Genomic DNA, 21,598 nt, shown 5'->3' with positions numbered 1-21,598 from the left:
TGGGTGTTTCAACAAATTTCAGTATACATATAAAAATAACACTCTCTGTGTCCTGCCTTTTATTTTTCATACCACTATTCATTTGTATTGCTGCTGTTTGTGTGAGTGGTGCTATTGTGAATGAATATCACCAAACACTATTTTTAATGATAATTGTGGTTCCCCACTGCTGTGTGACGAGGGTGTTAGTATATATAAATCTTTGGGGATTCCACACTTGAAAGTTACAGTAGATTTGGCCCTTGTAAAAAAAAAAAAAAAAAAGTCTGCTTTTTGCCCTTGGGTTGGAGGAGGTAGCTGCTGCTAGCAGAAATGTTTGAGTAATTGTTGGTCCAACAAAACATCACATCACATCACATCTGTGTCAAATGTCTTTGTGTTTTCTGTTATTAGATCATTGCAGGTTCATAGGTAAATACTAGATCATCAGTCCATACACTGTTATAAGGTTAGCCAGGAACCAGAGGTAGTAATCAAATCCTGTACCTGATCTCTGTGAGGTAAAGACCCTAGATATTATGCTAACCCACCCTCAGCATATCTTAATTTCTTTCTGTTTGCTATTGATGTAATAGTGACAGCAAACAGTTTTACAAGAGCATCTGTTCTCACCTTCTTTTTCTGCCAGTTTATCAATAAACAGATGTAATGCAGTTTAATATAAAATAATTTAGTATAACAGAATGGAATATAGTACCATAAGTAAGTATATTTTATTTGATTATTTTATTTAATCTTTTGCTGAGTCTCTTATCTTGATTAGTCAAGTTGACACCAGTTAAACCTCTCTTGTTAAGTTTTTCTTATTCTTTTGCAATAGTTGTGATTTATTATTTCTTTGCTGGTGGTTTATTTTTAGACAAAGTCTTTGCACTAAAAAAGCTTCACTCCTCTATAATGCTTACTATAGATAATTATATACATTTACGTTGTACATCTAATAACACCAAATTTCCTTTGAATGTGTGTTATATTGTTTTTGTGAGCATTTACACATCACATCTGCATTTAGAAATGAAGGTTTTGCTGAATCACCAAAAAAAGCAATACTGAATCAACAGATGGTGAATAAAAATGGGGAACTAGACCTACGTGAGCGCAAAAATAAAAATGTCACTCCTCAGATTATTTTGAGAATCTGATAATCTAGAAAAACGTCAAACCGAGAAACACAGACCAGACTTGTATCCAAACTGTTTTAATTAATGAGAGCTTTCATTTTTACTTAAAAACTTCATCAGACAAATGTACATTCAAAGCAATGTCTATACACCAGTTTTTAAAACGCAGTCATATGATCACCAAGCCCCCACCAAGGTATTTAAAGTAACAGTATACTCAGCCTTTATAAACCATTTGTAAATGTTGTCCTTATCAAGTTCTCAGAACTGTACCTACTGATAAGTCACTAGGCCCTCTCTTAAAAGTGTCTGACCTGGACAGCTATACTGGGCATTTTTCCTTCTTGAAAGCAATTACAAAAGATGATGTCTTAAGTTGGTCACAAGCTCTTTTGACCTAGATCAGAACTTATGTCTCTTCAACTGAAGAGAAAATGTGATGGGGCTAATGAGCTCTGCTATGACAATTGTACCCTGCTGCACTCATATTCTCAAAGCTTATTGAGCATACAAAATCCTGCAGTGCACATGACGCCTAGCTATACATCTCTTAGCAAAACACTACAGATATAAAATATTCAAAGGAACATCATGGCACGTGATAGCCCATGATAGCACATGCACTTGGATACTGTAAATATTAAATGTGTTAAATGTCTTGGGTTGAAACTAGATCAGAGCCATTCTTCAGTTATTTGTTAATCTAGTAACATTGATAGTGGTCTGCTTAATGACTTCATTTCAGCCATATCCAAAAGTCGTCTTTTTTTTTAGCTTAGCGATCGGGATACGAGTTTATGGAACTTGACACAAGGCTCTAGTATAACTATGTTACTGGGTAAAGGTGTAAGGCCCATGGAAATCCTCAGACAGACCAAAGCAAGTACATGTTAAAGTCAGTAATAAGAACTGTAACTCCCAGAATGATACAGCCTTTGTCACTGCAACAAACAACTCAGGAGCTTAATAACATCTACCAAAGCCATGTTTGAGGCTAAAATAGCTACCCACGCCAAAAATAAGGCCTTTTTTGTTATGTTCATTCCCTCAAAAGTACAAAACAGCAATGCCCTGAGCTAATTATGAGTGATGTTACCTACACTGAGGCTGAAGATACAGTGAACCTACTGGTCAGTAAGTTTATCTCTAACTTTACCCTCCTCCCCTCTGTCTGTCCCCAAGTTACAGCTGAAACTGGCCCACCTCCAGCTTTCACAGAAGACCAAGTCCTAAAAATGCTATCAAAAGCTAAAAAAACTGCATTGATAGGCCCTGACTATATCCATGGTTGGATTTTAAATAGCATGAAGCACAATTTAGCCACAACCCTAATAATATTGTTTAACTTCAGCTTCCATACAGGACTTGTACCTAGTAAATGGTGAACAGTTACAGTCACTTACCTGCGTAAGCAAGGACCTTCCACAGACCAAGGTGACGAGCCTCCCATGCAAAGATTTGGAAAGACGACTTATAGAACTAATCAGTAAGGATATAGGGAACCTCCAAACACTGGACCTGTCTCAGTTTGGGTTCATCAAGAGCAGGTTGTGCTTATTCAGTCTGATGGACGTTTTAGAAAAGGTCACCAAAGCAATGGATGTATTCAAAATGGTACACACCACATATCTCAACCCGGCCAAAGCTTTTGACACAATCACCAATTAGGGCATAGTAGAAAAGCTAAATAAACTGGGAATACCCCCACCCCCCACCCCCACCCCATGTCACCCACTGACTTGCCAATTGGCTCACAAATAGGATGCAGGAAATCAAAACAGTGGAAGTTACTTCATCAAAGAGACCAGTTACCAGTAGAATCCACCAGGGTTCTGTGCAGGAACCTCACCTATTTGACATCTACTTCTCTGAAGTAAAAGCTAATACCAAGGGCCTGTGGCTGACTACGTTTGCAGATGGCTGCAAGCTAGGAGCAGTCATTGATCCTCAAATGACTTAGCCATCTTGCAGGAAGATTTGTTCCAATTAAATAACTGGTGCCAAAATCATGGATTGAAACTAAGTGACAAAAATGCATTATTTTATCCTTTGGGAAGTCATCTACCCCAGGGAAATGTCACATTGACAATACACCCCTAAGAATTGACCCAGTTGTTCAGGATTTTGGAACTTATGTGAAGAGTAACCTAACTTTTGACCAATGTGTCCATTGTCATAAGAAAGTCCTTCCATATTGCACAGCTTAGAAAACAAAGAGGTTGTGTCTAGTTCTAGGGATGGCGTTATTCCCCCTTTACTCAGCCCTCATTAGGGCAGTAATCAAGTGTAATGCCCCCTTTGGCATGTATCTGTCCAGACACATGCAATAGCAAGAATGAAGACAGAGATACCTTACTGAAAGGATACAAGGCCTAAACATTTCCTGCATTGACCGACTCAACACTCTGTCACTATCCTCTGTATCCTACATACTGCTAAGAGATTACCTGTGTCTGGATATGAGGCATTCACCACCCCATTACTGATGAATTTACTGCACATCAGCAAATTACATGAAATGAGAAATTCTCTCTCTGTGGATCTAAACCACTTCAGAAAGATCAACAGAATGGTTTGGAGGAACAGATACATCTTGCAGAGGATACCAGTACTCTGGAACAGATTTCCCCATCCATGTAAAACAAAGCTCATCCCAGTCCTTTTTCAAGCACAGCTTGGATTTAAGGATGGGAAACAGAAAACTTACCACATGACTTGCTGCTAATTGATAGAGGCATGGGTCCCCACAAATTATTTGTGGTATGATCCCAGTTATCCTCTTTATGGACAGTATATAACTTTCAACCATGGGATAGGTAAAGCCAACGCAACACCAAATAGCATAGTTTAATTCACATACCAAAGAGAAATTTGCTAGGCTTAAAATGATCTACAACAGCAGATTCCCTAGTACTTGTCTATGAAGCTATGTTGGCTGTGATCCATGCCTTAAAATCTGTTCAACCTCTTTAGTCCACACGATGTCTTCAGGTGATTGCAGACAATACCACAGTGATACGGTATATAAACCAACAGGGGGCACCAGTTAGTACCCTCTGTGCAGGCTGGAAGTGGTGGCTTGGGAGGTACCTCTTCAGTAGTCTGTAATCTTACAAGCATTTTGCATTCTACCAGAGCAAACTATAATGGCAGACGAGCTGCACAGAGCCAGGAAAGATCCTCATAAATGGAAATTATACAATGAGGTCTTCCAGGAATTGGTCCAGTTGTGTGAAATAGTTCTAATAGATCTCTTTGCCTCTTTTCAGACCAGACAACTGAACACGTTCTGCTCCAGGACTCCATGTAAACAAGCCTGGGAATCAGATGCATTTTCTTTTGTGTGTTTGGAGATGTTTGTTTATGCCTTTACACACTTTCTGCAGATATATAGGGTAATCATAAAGATTCAGATGGACTTCACAAAGGTCACTGTGGGGGCTACATTTTAGCCCCAGGTAACATTAGTTCTCCCTTCTTTTGAAATTCTCCAAGGGCAATTATCACAAGCTTCCTCAAAAAACTGGACTGACTCACACACGATGGGGGGGTTGATATACCTCAGTCTTAAACATCTTCAACAAACTGTCTGGATAATTCAGTTCTGATTCCTTTTAAGAGCCTCTTTCATGAAACTGTGCAACAGGTGTTAAAGGAGGCAAGAAAACCTGCTACTACGAAATCTTATATTGGCAAGTGGAAAGATTTTCTAATTTGTGCATAGCCAATAACAAGGATCCCATCAGAGATTATGTACCTCTGGTGCTTAAATATTTATGCAAATGACTATTTATTGCCACTCTTATTTCTCGACCAAAGTACATCTTGAGGCCATTTTAGAATTTCTTTCCATGAATATTCCACATGGCCTCCTTTAAATAGGTTGCATCCTCTTGGCATCGTAACTTTGTGGTGAAATAGTTCACCATTTCTCCATTTGAACCTGTCCATCAAGCAGAGTTAAGGTTTGTTACATGAAAAACTGTTCTTAGTGCTCTGACATCTGCACGAAGAATATGCGAGTCACAAGTTCCCATGGATGGTGAGTGCTCTGACATCTGCAAGAAGAGTATACAAGTCGCAGGTTCCTATGGTCAGTGAATCCTATCTGGTCTTCCATTGAGATGGAGTCACATTAAGAACAAATCCTTCATTTATGCCTAATGTTTTCAGAGTTTACTTTGAATCAAGCCATCAATCTTCTAGTGTTTTGTCCCTATTCTTAAAGCCAGGGAGAAAGGATTCAATATACTATGAACATGCAGAGGTAGCTCAAGTACTATCTTGACAAAACTACATCCTTTAGAGAAGAAGATCAGCTATTTGTTTCTTATCTTGGGATAAAGAAAGGGCAGATGTGTCAAAACAGACTATTTACAGATACTTATCCTTGGCTATTGTCTTTTGCTATGCCCACCATGGTAAACCAGTTCCATGCAGTAGAAAGGCAAATTTTTACCAGAAGCTTGGCTTCTTTGATGGCATATTTGAAAGAGAAGCATTCTAGAGGCAGCTACATAATCCCGTATACATATTTATAGATGGCATTACAAGCTGGATTTCTTTTGTAGATCCCAGCTTTGCTCGGGCCATTTTCCGTGCGCTCCTGGATCTGTATTCTTCCTCCTCCTAGGGTGGATAGCCTTTGCTAATCAACTCATATTTCCTAAAGGCTACTGCAGCAGTAGGAATGATGAACATAGTATAGTTGTGAAAGTTGCACTTACCCAAAGCAATAGATGTTTAAATCCCTTACTGCTGCAGTACCCACCCACCATCCCCTTAACGTCTGTATATAGGTAAATGACAGGATATAAAGTTATATATTATCTTATATATTTTTACAGGTTCAGGATAAATGCACTCCTTTACGTTTGATAGAAAGTCCTGAAGACAGTTTCATTCCGACTGCTTTTTTCTATCCACAGATCTGACCAATCTGCAGTCAGAGTGAATGTGTGGGAAAGAGACAGAGCTTTTGGAAACTGACTGGTTGTTGTGTCATGGGCAGGACACAACCCATATAGCCTAAATTCTACTGCAGCAGTGAAGAATTTGAACATCTGCTATGGTTTTATATCTCCATTTTGTGTCATGGCAACCCTACTAAATGACTTCATAAGGGCAGCTTTTACATTATGCTTGCAAACCACTCTCATCACTGATTAAAATTCTGTAAGGCTCTGATGTTTTGTGGTATATCATGCTACCATTATGATATGTAATAATTTATATCTGTTATTTAATTTGTTTTACTGTATAAAATATGTTGAACAGCTGATAAAACACCCTGTGAGCCTTTGCTGTAAATGGACTTTGGCACAGCATGACAAATGTAACAAAAATCAGTCAGTCAAGCCATAAACCTCAAGAAACAGTACTCTAGTTCTAATAAAAGTAAAGACATCTGATGACATTTGTAAAAAGGCAAAATACATATCAAAGAAAAAGTATGGAAAAAGTTAAGGATCCAAATGCTACAACAAAAATATAGGGCAGAACATACTGTTAGTGTCTGAGAGTTATTAGCACATTCTTCTATATCCTACTGGTGTCTTTACAGACTGGTTTAGTGGTACTGAGGAGGTGTTTTTACAGATTGGTTCAGAGGTATTGAGGGGGGTGTCTTTACAGACTGGGTTAGTGGTACTGAGGACTTGTCTTTAAAGACTGGTTTAGGGGTACTGAGGGGGTGTCTTTACAGACTGGTTTAGTGGTACTGATGTGGTGTCTTTATGGACTGGTTTAGAGGTACTGAGGAGGTGTCTTTACGGACTGGTTTACTGGTACTGAGGAGGTGTCTTTACAGACTGGTTTAGAGAAACTGAGGAGGTGTCTTTACAGACTGGTTTAGTGGTACTGAGGAGTTGTCTTTACAGACTGGTTTACTGGTACTGAGGAGGTGTCTTTACAGACTGGTTTAGTGGTATTGAGGGGGTATCCTTACAAACTGGTTTAGTGGTACTGAGGAGGTGTCTTCACAGACTGGTTTAGTGGTACTGAGAGGGGGTATCTTTACAGACTGGTTTAGTGGTACTGAGAGGGTGTCTTTACAGACTGGTTTAGTAGTACTGAGGGGGCATCTTTATAGACTAGTTTAGAGGTACTGAGGAGGTGTCTTTACAGACCGGTTTAGAGATACTGAGGAGGTGTCTTTACAGACTGGTTTACTGGTACTAAGGAGGTGTCTTTACAGACTGGTTTAGTGGTACTGAGGGGGGTGTCTTTATAGACTGGTTTAGTGGTACTGAGGAGGTGTCTTTATGGAATGGTTTAGTGGTACTGAGGAGGTGTCTTTACGCATTAGTTTAGTGGTACTGAGGAGGTGTCTTTACAGACTGGTTTAGTGGTATTAAGGGGGTATCCTTACAGACTGGTTTAGTGGTACTGATGGGTGTTTTTACAGACTGGTTTAGTGGTACTGAGGGGGTGTCTTTACAGGTTACCTATTATAACAGCGAAACCGCAGTTGGGCGAGTATGGAAACATTGACACATATTGAGCGAACCGCGAAAACACCAAATGTCCTAAAGCTCAAAATTTGAAATGTCGAATCATCATAGTTGGCTCTTCTCCAGTATAGCTCCTTAAAGTAAGTGTGCATTTTGATTGGGTATAGCTCCTTAACATAGTTGTGCAATAGTTACAGACCTTAGGGTTAGGAAGCGGGTTAAGGTAAGTGCATACATAGTAATATATGTGAGCTTTAGTTCAGGGTTAGAAGTAGGGTTTTGTTAAGTGTATGTATGTGGATTATTTATTTTGTTTGGGTAGGTAGTACGTACCGGGCGGTGGGGTTGGCCAACTATGCCGATTCGACATTTTGAATTTCGCGGTTCAGGCCATTCAGTGTTTTCGCAGTTCCCTCAATATGTGTTGATGTTTCCATATTTGCGTATGTGAGGTTTCATGGTTATGATATAGACCCGTCTTTACAGACTGGTTTACTGGTACTGAGGAGGTGCCTTTACAGACTGGGTTAGGGGTACTGAGGAGGTGTCTTTACAGACTGGTTAATTCCACTATGGTTGTTTACCTCGCTTCCTGCCAGTCTTGTACGGATTTTTATATCGGCAAGACTGAGTGTAAACTAAGGGAAAGAGTGTATGAGCATATTTACCACATTAGGAAAGCCAAAACAGACAACACTCTCACAAAACATCTGGTAGAAAACCCTGGTCATTCCTTCACATTCAGGGTGATCAACCAAATTGAATTTGGCATCAGGGGCGGTCCATTAGGCTTAAAACTTGAGGTGAAGGAGCTGATTTGGCAGCTTAGAACCAGGGCCTATGTGACACCAGGGTTGAACGACGTATGCACTTTGGCATGTGTTTTGAAAATGAGGAGTTTAAAATGTTAACACAAGGCTAATACTCAGGTGAATAGAAACATAATTTGGGGCACTCTTGGTGTTTGTTATATACACATAAACTCACCCCCCATGCACAAGAACATGCATTTATGACATTCAGCTGAAATTTATTCAGGCTGATTAGTGACATGTAACAATTTTTATGTACACAATAACAAACATTGTTTTTTGGATGTTTTAGCTGGCTTTTTCGTGTGTATTTATGTATTCTTTGTATATGTACATATGAATTTGAGTATTAAGTCAATAGGAAAGTGTATATACATTTTTTACACAATTTTTTATACAATTTTTAGGTACATGTGTTATAGAAATGAGAATTGTATCAGGTGACATGATGTCATGTGAGGTGACTGAACATGTGACTGAATCTAGTTTTAAATATGGTTACCATTCTTTTAACTAATGTCTGCTGAAGTTGAGTGTAAGAATACATGACGAAAGCGCTAACCATAAACGTTTAAGAATTACTGTTGCCTGTCTATTTTTTGCTATTTTTCAGTAGTTTGTTTGCAGTTTGACTCTACGAGGAGGTGTCTTTACAGACTAGTTTAGTGGTACTGAGGAGGTGTCTTTACAGACTGGTTTAGTAGTACTGAGGGGGGGGGTGTCTTTACAGACTGGTTTAGTGGTACTGAGGAGGTGTCTTTACAGACTGGTTTAGTGGTACTGAGGAGGTGTCTTTACAGACTGGTTTATAGGTACTGAGGAGGTGTCTTTACAGATTATTAGTAGTCCTGAGGAGGTGTCTTTACAGACTGGTTTAGTGGTACTGAGGGGGCATCTTTACAAACCGGTTTAGAGGTACTGAGGATGTGTCTTTACAGACTGATTTAGTGATACTGAAGAGGTATCTTTACAGACTGGTTTAGTGGTACTGAAGAGGTTTTTTTACAGACTGGTTTAGTGGTACTGAGGAGGTGTATCTACAGACTGGTTTAGTGGTACTGAAGAGGTGTCTTTACAGACTGGTTTAGTGGTACTGAAGAGGTGTCTTTACAGATTGGTTTACTGGTACTGAGGAGGTGTCTTTACAGACTGGTTTAGTGGTATTGTGGGGGTGTCTTTACAGACTGGTTTAGAGGTACTGAGGAGGTATATTTACAGACTGGTTTACTGATACTAAGGGGGTGTCTTTACAGATTGGTTTAGTTGTACTGAGGGGGTGTCTTTATGGACTGGTTTACTGGTACTGAGGAGGTGTCTTTACAGACTGGTTTAGTATATTGAGGAGGTGTCTTTACAGACTGGTTTAGTGGTACTGAGGAAGGGATGTAATTTACTGGCATACAGTTCTCCAGGACCCTCAAACATCAGCCAGAGTAATGTTTTTCCAAGATTATTGTTATGAGAGCAAGTCTGATATGTGAGTTAATAGTGATCAGAACCTGAAATATGAGATCACAAAAGTGAGTACTGAGTTATGTATAGTAAAACTGAGATTTACAGAGAATTTCCCTTCCTCTCTGGTACAGTAGTAGCAATAATCTCAAATTTGTGTGTGTGTAGATATATATATATATATATATATATATATATATATATATATATATTTGTGTGTTAGGTGGTGGACTCTTCTCCATATAATAAAAATGCTTTTAAAGAGTTGTGTTTAGTTTCAACTGTTTCCCCTGTCATGTGGAAAGGTAGAGGACAATGTTTTGTGATCACATATTTTGGTGTTTCTCATTCGGAAATCATGTGACATTATTCTGTATGGGCTGCAGTTATTCTGGAAAGTATTACCTTTAGGTGGTCCTTTCCTCACAAAGAACAATGTAAGACCCTGCTCTGTGTGATTGTACACTAGGAGGAAGATTATTGAAGATGAGAAACATGATTCATGTAAGGAACTTGTGTATATGTGATGCAACATTTTTATGCTTTGAACTAGAATTGTCTGAAACTTTCTCTGGTCTAAAATGAAAAGCAGAAGGGACTCCACTGTGGTTCCAGCTATTCAGGATAATTTCAGCTTCAGATATAAATCATTTTCCTTATTAAATAGTGTTATAAACATTATTGAAATATGAGGAAGGAGAGAGTATGAGAGCAGTGAACTTGAATGTTATGCTTAGCAGTTAAGAATATCCAATACAGAACTTTTTTTATGAGATTTTTTTCAGTATCTTATCAGACACATGTATAGAAGGACAATTCAGTATCTTATCAGACACATTAATAGAAGGACGATTCAGTATCTTATCAGACACATTAATAGAAGGACGATTCAGTATCCTATCAGAGACATTAATAGAAGGACGATTCAGTATCCTATCAGAGACATTAATAGAAGGACGATTCAGTATCCTATCGGAGACATTAATAGAAGGACGATTCAGTATCCTATCAGACACATTAATAGAAGGACGATTCATTATCCTATCAGACACATTAATAGAAGGATGATTCAGTATCCTATCAGACACATTAATAGAAGGACAATTCAGTATCCTATCAGAGACATTAATAGGACGATTCAGTATCATATCAGAGACATTAATACAAGCATGATTAAATTATTGACAATCTAGATATTCTAATGGGTTTTGAGTTACCCCACAGTTACAGCAGTTTAGCTTCTATCTATAATACTCGTCTGGAATCCTGGACATCTGAGGGCCTGAGGGGCATAGGCATGTGGCATACTGCTGGGATATGCGCATAGATGACTAACTGCAGAGTGGTCTTGTGATGGACACCAGGAGTATAAACAGTAGGGCTGCAAAACCTTCAGGATAGATGTGGCAGTCTTTTACCATGCATACAGGACAGGGGTGCATGTGATCTGATTTCATGTGCATATTCATGCCATCTGAAGACTGCAGGCACAGACTATGCCCTCTATTTTTATCTGTGAAAGGATATATAACAGGACACAGGTAAGAAAACAAAACAAATATTACTTTGCTGTTATGCTCACTGTACTCCCTAATTTGTTGCATTTTGGCTCACAGCTGATACTTGGGTGTCTGATCAGAGCATCCAAACTAATGTTCCCTGGCTGCATCTTGTGCGCAACATTCTCCAAGTACATTCACAGTTGGGAACCACAAAACACATACAGTGCCTTCAAAGTGTGCACCACAGGCAAGCATAGAGTTCCTTCACAGTGGGCACCACAGACAAGTATATAGTTCCTCTTCCTTCACAGTGGACATGTCAGGCAGGCATATAGTGGCTTTGCAGTGAACACCACTGGAAGGAATGCAGTGCCTTTCCAGTGGGCACCACAAGAAGGCATACAATGCCTTCATACTGGCAACCAGAGGAAAACATGCAGTCCCTTCATAATGGGCACCACATGCAATCATACAGTTCCTTTAGAGACGGCATCACAGAAATTCATGCACTTCCTTCAGAGTGAGCACCACAGGGAGGCATGCAGTTTCTTCAAAATAGGCACTAAAGGAAATCATTCAGGTCCTTCAGATTGGGCACCCCATGAAGGCATGCAGTCTCTCCACAGTGGGCACTACAGAAAAGCATGCAGTTACTTCAGAGTGGGCACCACAGGAAAGCATGCAGTTTCCTCAGAGTGGCTGTCACAGGAAAGCCTGCAGTTCCTTCCCAGTGGACATCACCACAAGAATGTATACACTGGAATCTCCAAGATAGCTAGACATTTAGGCAAATCCTGTCTCTGTAACAACAGTGACAAACTAGTGCCATGGGGTTATGTTGCTCTGTAGTGCTACCTGACCTACCATTCCTGGGGTTAAGTTCTTCTGGAATGCTACCTGACACACCATTCCTCTGTCAATTATTCAGATTCCCCCCATACATACTCCTGTACATACTCCTATACACATTTCTACACCTTATGCTCATTCACAACAGTGAGATTTGGTGAATTGCACCAAACTGAGCTGTCTGCACAACAAGCGCAAAAAGTGGTTAATTCTTTCACTTGAATTGAAGCTGGCATTATCCCCCACCAGAGCATTGACATGTGGCATTATCCCACACCAGAGCATTAACATGTGGTATTATCCCACACCAGGGCATTCACATGCACATTATCCCATACTAGGGCATTCAGATATGGTACTATCCCACACCAGGGCATTAACATGTGGTACTATCCCACACTAGTGCATTAACATGTGGTATTATCCCACACCATTGCATTAACATGTGGAATTATCCTACACCAGGGCATTAAAAAGTTTCAGAAGCACCCACTCATCCTGTTCTTTCGGTGTTGATAGATTTAGCCAGAAGCCTTCAAAAATGATGATTCTAGAAGTTCCTTGGCAAAGTGTGGCCAGGCTGCAAATGGTCAGCCCAATCAACAGCCTAGTATGAACCTATGAGCCAACAGTAGCTTAATACAGGCTCACTAAAATGACCTAGTTTTTGTTGGAAGGGATTACATGAAGCTAATGTATGGTTGTTTGAACAAAGTATTTTATAATTAATTTATATAGTGGAATTTGTGGAAGGAGGAAACATTGATTTCAGTGCTAAAATGTTACCAGAATGGTTCTATTCAGTCCTGCACTACAGAAATGCTGATGTAGTATAACATTGTTTTTTATTATAATATGTAAAATGAACCTGCTATCATTACTTATTTGTTTATCTTGCTTCTAGGTGACAATAATAATAACTTTCGGATTGATGCCAGTACTGGACTAATAGTTCGCGGAGTACAACGACTGGATAGAGAGACAAGATCATCCCACGTGTTGGAAGTAGAGGCCTACAACAGTGATGAAGGAACCATGAATAGTGTTGTCCGGGTAAGAACTGAAAGCAGAATTAAGTATGGGCAATCATCAGTACAGAGAACTTTATGTTATTGGGACTAAAACACAAAGAATAATGTTGTCTGTTTTTCATGACTCGTTATAGCTGTAGTTGTAATAGCTTATTTATTTTTTATTGTACTGGCATAGGAGTGATTTATGTCTTGGCTGATAACTAGATTAATGGATTCATCAGTAGTAGATCATTTCACCTATGACCTTCACAGAATGAAACAAAATTATAGGTTTAATAACTGAAGTCTGTAGATGATACAACAGCAAGATAATGAATAGGAGTGCAGCTTGTTAAATGACCAGAGAATTCTCCCCGTTTTTGCACACAGCACTCTCATAAATCTTTCTCAGTAATGATTTATTTTAATGTAAAACATGCTCATTAACCATGCAGAGAATATTTATACATTTACTCACAAGATGTTTTCACTCTGGGTGAGAAAGAGCATTTTTTCATAGTCAGCAGTACCCAAAATTAAAATAACTGACTTTTAGCAGTAAGGGCGAGTTAGGTTAAAGATCATATGTAAAGGATTTTTTTTTTTACTGTTTCTCTATGCTACAAATAAGCTGTTATCATGTGAAGTGAGCTTTTTCATTCTCAGATATCTAGTTCATGCTGTAGTTAGTCAAGTGGAACTATATAAAATCTTTACAAAACTTGTGTTTATATGCTAAGTAGTTGGTTTTACTTCGTCATTCTCTGCCATCTCGTGGCGCAGTTTGATTATCTGTTTTAGGTCAAACTGTAGTGGCCAAGTTATTTTCTATAAATCTGCATCAGATGTCAACAGATAAAGTGGCAAAGAAAGTAGAATAGTCCATCAGACGCCGAGTCAGTCAGACAGTAAATCAGTAATTAAATTACAGCTATATTCGAGCAAACAGTAACAAAAGCAAAGTGGAACAAAGCAGAATTATATTCATAGTAAACAGTATTGTGCTTAACATACAGAAGATGTTATGAATAGTTGCCTATTTAGTGATTTATTGTCTGACTGACTAATTGAGTGACTGATTGCACTACATTCTGTGTCACTTTTTGTTGAACTCTACTGCAGTCTACCAGAAGCATCCCTCTTCAGCACAACCTGTGTGTTCACACAACTGCAGCACCAGAAGCTGGCAACAGATGACACAGAAATCAGAATGTAATTTAACAGCTGTTTTGCATAAAGTAAATACGACTGCTATTAGTAATGCATTCAATTTTTTTAAAATATGTGAAATAAAAGCTACATGTTTTATAAGAAAGCCCGCTTTACATGAGAGCATCATTATAGCAAAGAGAAATGGTAAAAAAATGTAATTTTTAAATTGTTGTTAATGTATGTAAATCTAGTAGTAAAGTTAAGTCAGAACCAAAAAAAAAGGAGACAGTAAAAAGAAATTTAATTTCGGGTAACATATGAATAGGAGATCCCTACATTTATACCGGATGACTTGAGGGGAGCATTTCTGTATTACTTTTGATTTAAAATGTTGTAAGAGTTGCGGTCTAATAACATTTGCTCCATTGTTATCATTGAAGCTGAGGTTATGGTGTTCTCTGAGAATAACATTTCACGCAGAATTCTGTCATTATCTGGTAAGATATTCAAGTTGTGTAGGATTCCTTTCCAAGGGTAGTAAAAGTATTAATCAAATCAGAAGCTGCATGGCTTAGATAAGAGAGCTGTTTCCTTCTAAGGAAGGGAGGCTTGTGCGCACAAAATAAAAACATTTTTAAGAATACGTATGACAGTGTGCATCTTTCTCATGTGGGGTGGTGTTTGGACTGCATTCAGCTTGACCAAGTTCTGTTTCAGAAATTGTTTGAGCTCATGAAGTGAGTCAGACTTTAATGTTTCTCTCATTAATTTTACAACCTGGGAAAGTATGTATTTTGAATTGTGCTAAGAGTACACTGGACACATTCAAAGCCACAGCTAATTAACTGAAGTTGACAATGCTAGCTTAAGATGTGTTTGACAACAGCCATGGTTTTAGCATATTGCAGGCTGAGTTGAGTGTAACTGATAAGTGTTTAGTGTGGGCAGGATGGTGAATAACTAATAAGTGATTAGGTCTGCTTGAGTTATAAAATAAAGTCCAAAAACCAAATCATTGCCAGGACATGGGTTTGTTCTGACTGGATCGCAAACCATCCATATAATGTCATTGCCAAAATCAGAAATTATCTTCACCAAGTTTTTATTTCTCTTCAGCAAGCGTATTCTTGTTATCGCACAAAATGAGAAGTTGATTGTTGAGGGCAGTGTCTCCATTAGCATAGCTCTCAACCTTCCATCTCCAAAATGAGGAACATCACCTCTCATAATGTGGAACAAATGGGCAAAATGTGGAACACTTTACTAATGGCTTACTAACAACTTCAACTAGGAACCCATAGGACAGCTAAAATGTGATATTTTAATGAAATAATATGATTCAGTTCTATTTACCATTGATATCAGTTAAAATATTGCAAACACTGAATGTGGGACAAACCCTTTCAATGTGAAACTTCGAGGAACATGAACTTTTTAAGACCCCAAATGAGGAACGTTCCTCGAAATGAGATACACTTGAGCGGTATGTCCATTAGAAATATGTAGGTCACAGCGGAGAGCAATAATACAGCAAAATATCAATAGGCTGATTGCAAGTCATTCAGGACAAATTCTAACTTGGATGCCTCTTGCTTAATTTCTTTGTAGACCAGATGTTTGTTCTGTAACGGGAATAATTTTTTTGTACTTCTGTACTATCTTTCTTAAGACACTAGTTCTGAGAGAGAAAAGATCGGGGCAAGTCTGACTTTAGACAAGGTTCTGTAGTGGGTTCTATTTCAAGTTCATTTTACAAAGCCAAGGCTCCATATTTTATTTATTTATTTATGTATGTTACTTATTTGTTGATCAGGTTATTCCCACTAGTTAGTAGATTTTTTTTTTTCAGGGAGACCACAGATGGTATTTATACTATAAAGGATAATTTGGCAAGGGTATTGGGGAAGTTCCCCTACTTATCATTGCAAGTGGGTCAGTTTTGGAGTACTTCCTATTTCTATTCCTGGCACAGAGGTGACCTGGAAAAACAGGTAGACAGATGGAGTTATAAACAATGGCGGAGAGAGCAAAATATCGACACCAGAGAATGTGTGCCAAACTCTGAGGAAATGTTTCAAAGAAATCTGTTTTATGGAGATGAGTCAGCAAATGATGGATGTATAATTACAACCTTCCCATAGGGAGTGTTGTAGGATGATTTACTTAAAGAAATGATGGTGCAGAGTGAGCCAGAAAATGAAGATGATGTTTCCTGGGGGACATTATGGAGAAAATACAAAAGGATGATGCAGAGACAATCCTGAAGTATAGTGGTGAGATGGAAAAGAAAACATATGCAGAGAAGGTAAAAGAAGGAAAAGTGAAGCAGCAGAAAATAAGGCAGAAGAAAATGAAAAACAAAAGTGCACAGTAAGGGCTCAAAGTAAAGAAGACAAAGAAATGGACAGGTATTAAGTGTGTGACAATTTAATAGCTCCTTTGGGTGTACAAACATATGAGGTAAGAGCATTTATTCTTATTAACGAAGACATATTTTATGGCATATTTGAGATTTTTTTTATGTTCTCTAAGAAAAAATTCCATTGGAAAAAAAAAGATCATAACTCATGGAATATTTATGCTATAAAAGCATTTAACAGGGAATCAAAAAAGAACATTTATATACTTTGTATATAATTTTATATAGCGGTAGAGAGAGAGAGACTTTGAAAGGACAGTTGAAAACTTTATATAAAGAAGTACTGGACATTGTAAAATTTTATAACAAAATGGGTTCATGGACTGGTTAGCTGGTATTGTAATATTGTGTTAAAATAGAGAAAGAAAAAATTATACTTACACCAAGCATGATTAATGTGGAGGGGAGTAGGGGTGTCATAATGGGGGCAACCCAAAATAAGTCTTTTTTTTTGTGGAAAAGAAGAACATTTTATAAGTAATTGTGACAAAAGAACATATTATGTTTGTTGGGAAATGGGACATGATGCAAAAAATGTGAATTGAAATTTTACAAATGTAACAAAATTGGGCATTTATGGATAGATTGCAAACATGAAAATAAAGAGTGAGGAAAAAGATGAACATGAACAAAGAGAAGATACTTAGAAATAGTACAAATAGAAGAAAATGAGATGAGAAAAAAATAAAACAGACATAGAAGAAGGCTCTGAAATAAGTGACAAAGAACACACAGATTGGAATGTAAAAGAGAAAAATCTATTGGTAAAAGAAAATGTAAAAGGATAAGTACTAAAGGAAAAAGGAGCTAATGACTGGGTGTGGATACAGTGGTTAAGGTGCTTGACTCGGACACAAGGTGCACTGTTTGATTCTCACCTTTGAGAGAGAAATTAGTTAGGCTTAGAATGGCCTGTTAAGAAAGCTAGCCTAGTAATTAGCCATGAACTTATGACACCATGAATATAAGGAAAAGGGAAAATGAAAATTTTAGAATGCTTTCGGTAAATGTGAATAGTATTAAGGATAAAATAAGAACACTATCGATTTTGAAGTGGTGTAATACATGTGATATATTAGGAGACACAAGATTTTTAGGAAATGAAGAAAGATTACAGATAAACTGTGGGGGAGGAAAGATAAACTGGAATTTGGAAAATGAGAAATGTTCTGGAATAGCTGTAGTCTGTCTAAATACAGTAAAGATATTAGATGCAACTTTAGCAAAAATAGAAAGATTAACCATTGTAGATTTCAAATGGAAAGAACAAATATATAGAATTATATGTGTATACTAATTGTAAAGAAAGTGAAAGCTCATTTCACTATATTTTGGACTATGTAGTGATAAATATGAATATTATAACAACAGGACACTTTAAAATTGTGATTTAAGGGAAAACATTAAAAGAGAGGAAATGGTAGAAAAAAGGCATTATAAGATGTGTTAAGTTAAAAAATTGGGGCAAAAATTCATGGACTTACAAAAGGGGTATGTATAGAACTGAAATATTTTATTGTATCAGAAGATTTAGTTATAGGAGAAGGGGAGGGAGAATGAAAGAGGATTTTCTGATTATCTTTCAAAATGGATAAAGGAAGACAAATAATATATAAAAATAGGCAAAGGAATAAAAATGATAAATGAGAAAGCTTGAAATGAAGAAGGAAAAAGATTAGTAATACAGTTATGGAAATTTCACATTACTCAGAGCATTTTATAAAAATTGGTCAATAGTATTAAAGAAAAAATATAAAAAATGTTTTTTATACAGTTACAATATGATATAAGAAAGGTAAAGTGTTAAAGTAGATAAATGAAAAAGATGAGAGATTAGTAGTAAACTTTTTAAGTATGATAAATGTTGGGGTATGGTAAAAAAAAGAGAGAGAGTATATAAATGAAGAAATAAAATGTTACCAAGAACAAATATTTTTGTGGAAAATAAAAAAAAATTGATATAGAAAAAGAAGTATGGTATAAAGATGTAATGATAAAACATTGCTATGTAAAACCATGGCAAAATCTGACAGATGAAAAATTAAAGCTATAAAAAATAAGAAGTAATTGTAATCAGAAAGTAGAATGTCAGGATTTTTTTTGTGTGGAAATTGATAATAGATAAAATGCCCTATAAAAATAAAAGTAGTACAATGTTTACATTACAGAACATGTGGGTTTAAAATGTAAAAGAGTTAAAACACTATGGGGAAAACTATGTAAAAAATTAGTTAATAGATATAAAAGAAGTAGATAAACATGGATATAATTAAATATGGATATTATAAGAACAGAAGTAAAGAATATGTTAAAAGAATATATAAAAAGTTATTTTATGTAATATGGGTTATATGGAATGAAAGAATAAATTAAATTTTGTTTAATAGATTTTAGCAACAATATTAAGTAAAATCATATATATATATATACATATATATATATATATATATATATATATATATATATATATATATATAGGTTCATAGGTAGGTACTAGGCTATTGGCCCTAGGGCCTATATAAGCCTAGCCAAAAAATGTACCCTGGCTTTCGCCACCCAAGAAAATTATTTTCCTGTGCCCCTGTCGAGCATAGCCACAGAATATATCTATCTATCTATCTATATATATATATATATACATACACACACACACACACACACACACATATATATATATATATATATATATATATATATACACACACACACATAGATATATATATATATATATATATACACACACACACACACATATAGATATATATATATATATATATATATATATATATATATATATATATATATAAAATGCATGTGTGTGAATGAGATGAGAGGGAGGATAGAGGAATGGTGAGAATGCAGGGAGTAGAGTTGGTAAAGGTGGATGAGTTTAAGTACTTGGGATCAACAGTTCAGAGTAATGGTGAGTGTGGAAGAGAAGTGAAGAAGAGGGTACAGGCAGGATGGAATGGGTGGAGAAGAGTGTCAGGAGTGATTTGTGATAGGTGCCAGTAAGAGTGAAAGGGAAGGTCTACAAGAGGGTAGTGAGACCAGCTGTGTTATATGGGTTGGAGACAGTGGCATTGACAAAAAGGCAGGAGTCAGAGCTTGATGTGGCAGAGTTAAAGATGTTAAGATTTGTACTGGGTATGACAAGGATGGACAGGATTAGGAATCAGTATATTAGAGGGTCAGCTCAGGTTGGACGGTTTGGAGTCAAAGTCAGAGAGGCAAGATTGCGTTGGTTTGGACATGTTCTGAGGAGGGATGCAGAGTATATTGGGAAAAGGATGCTAAGGATGGAGCTACCAGGTAACAGGAAAAGAGGAAGGCCTAAGATAAGGTTAAGAGATGTGGTGAGAGAGGACATGCAGGTTGACAGAGCAAGATGCAGAGGACAGGAAGAAAAAGAAACGGATGATCCACTGTGGCAACCCCTAACGGGAAGAGCCGAAAGAGAAGAAGATGATGATTAAGTAAAATCAGATGGTAGTTATGGAAAAAGGAGTGGGAGGTCTAATAGGGATGAACATTTAGTATGACTGTAAAGGAAGTTATGAATATGTACAGATGTCTATGTCTATGCATTTGTGCATTTGTAAATATGATTTTTTTTGTATATAAATAAATTACCCTTACTTTTCCCAGTAGCTGCTGTGGGATATTTTACATTTATACGAGATACCACTAACTCACATAGATGGAGCCTCAGTTTATCATTTCATCTGAAGAGCGACACACTCATGAGTGTAGAACATCCTTATTGTTGCACTGCAGTGTCAGTAATTGATCTACTTGGGTGTGAGAATAGAACCCACAGCCTTTTGAACCAAATGCAAGTGTGCTACATTTTGCACCACTGACATTGCTTCAGCCATTAAAGTAATTTCTAGTGGTCCAGAAATGAATGCATTCTAGCTTAATATCAGTATTATAAAGTAAGTTGTATGTTATGTTTATGGAGGGCAGTCAAGTTTGTTTGGGCAGATCCAGGGTTGAATTGGATATCACTCGATGTACTCTTCAAGGATGACTTACAAGGGGTGAGCTGGTATCCCAAAAATTTCCTTTTGCTTAGTTGCAAAATAAATAGATTGAAATATACTTTCTTTTTTTTCAGTGATTAAAGTAAATATTCAAGAGACAAGTATTACCATCTTAATATCATAATAGCTGATGCATTATCAGGAGCTGTAGAGTGTGAGGGTGGGTCCAATGATATTGCTTTTCTTACCCATATTTACATGGGAGGTATAAGGTAGGCTGAAAGGACTAGCAGTTTACATGAAGGTGAAGTGATAAAACTGCAGTGTTCTCATTATACCTTGTATAGTATTGTATATTGAAAAGGAGAGAAAAGAAAACAGATCTGAAACAAAGTGAAAAATAAGATTGAAGGTTTTTAGCTAGACAAAAGGAATAACCTCTGCAGACTTGGACAATGAGTTGCCATTTGGTTTCATTGCAAAAACTGGATTGACATTACACTGCAAGGTATGAAATGAGGCAGAATAGATTATGTACAACATCCAAAACAACTGCATTAGATATTATTATTTAAGCAGAATCAATGAAGGTAAAAGTGAGTGTAAAAAAACAAGCATCACACAATATTGTTCAACAATTAAGGAAATATACAGTCCTAACGGTGTCACAAAATAAATATATTTATCTGTAATGAGCTATTTCTAGGAATATGAATAGATGCAGTGCTATGTAGAAGGTAACACTAGATATTAGGATAGAAAGTCCCTTTTAAAATTACCTTTTCAGCAGTCAGGCCAAGATACTGCATTGTCAACGCACAATTCTTTAACTGTCCAGAT

General features: G+C 37.1%; 1 protein-coding gene across 1 annotated transcript in view; it reads left to right on the top strand.

Moving 5' to 3' along the window:
* Positions 1–21,598, top strand: part of CDH23 (cadherin related 23) — a 2,508,764-nt gene that overhangs the window by 582,375 nt on the left and 1,904,791 nt on the right. Inside the window, exon 9 of the mRNA XM_044056944.1 lies at positions 13,093–13,241. Coding sequence (XP_043912879.1) covers positions 13,093–13,241 — 149 coding nt within the window. The remainder of the gene's footprint in view (positions 1–13,092; positions 13,242–21,598) is intronic.

Source organism: Protopterus annectens, chromosome 14.part0 (genome assembly GCF_019279795.1).
Source record: "Protopterus annectens isolate FY-2018-M chromosome 14.part0, PAN1.0, whole genome shotgun sequence".
In the NCBI taxonomy this organism is placed as follows: Eukaryota; Metazoa; Chordata; order Ceratodontiformes; family Protopteridae; genus Protopterus; species Protopterus annectens.
This window is presented reverse-complemented; position numbering and strand designations above follow the sequence as displayed.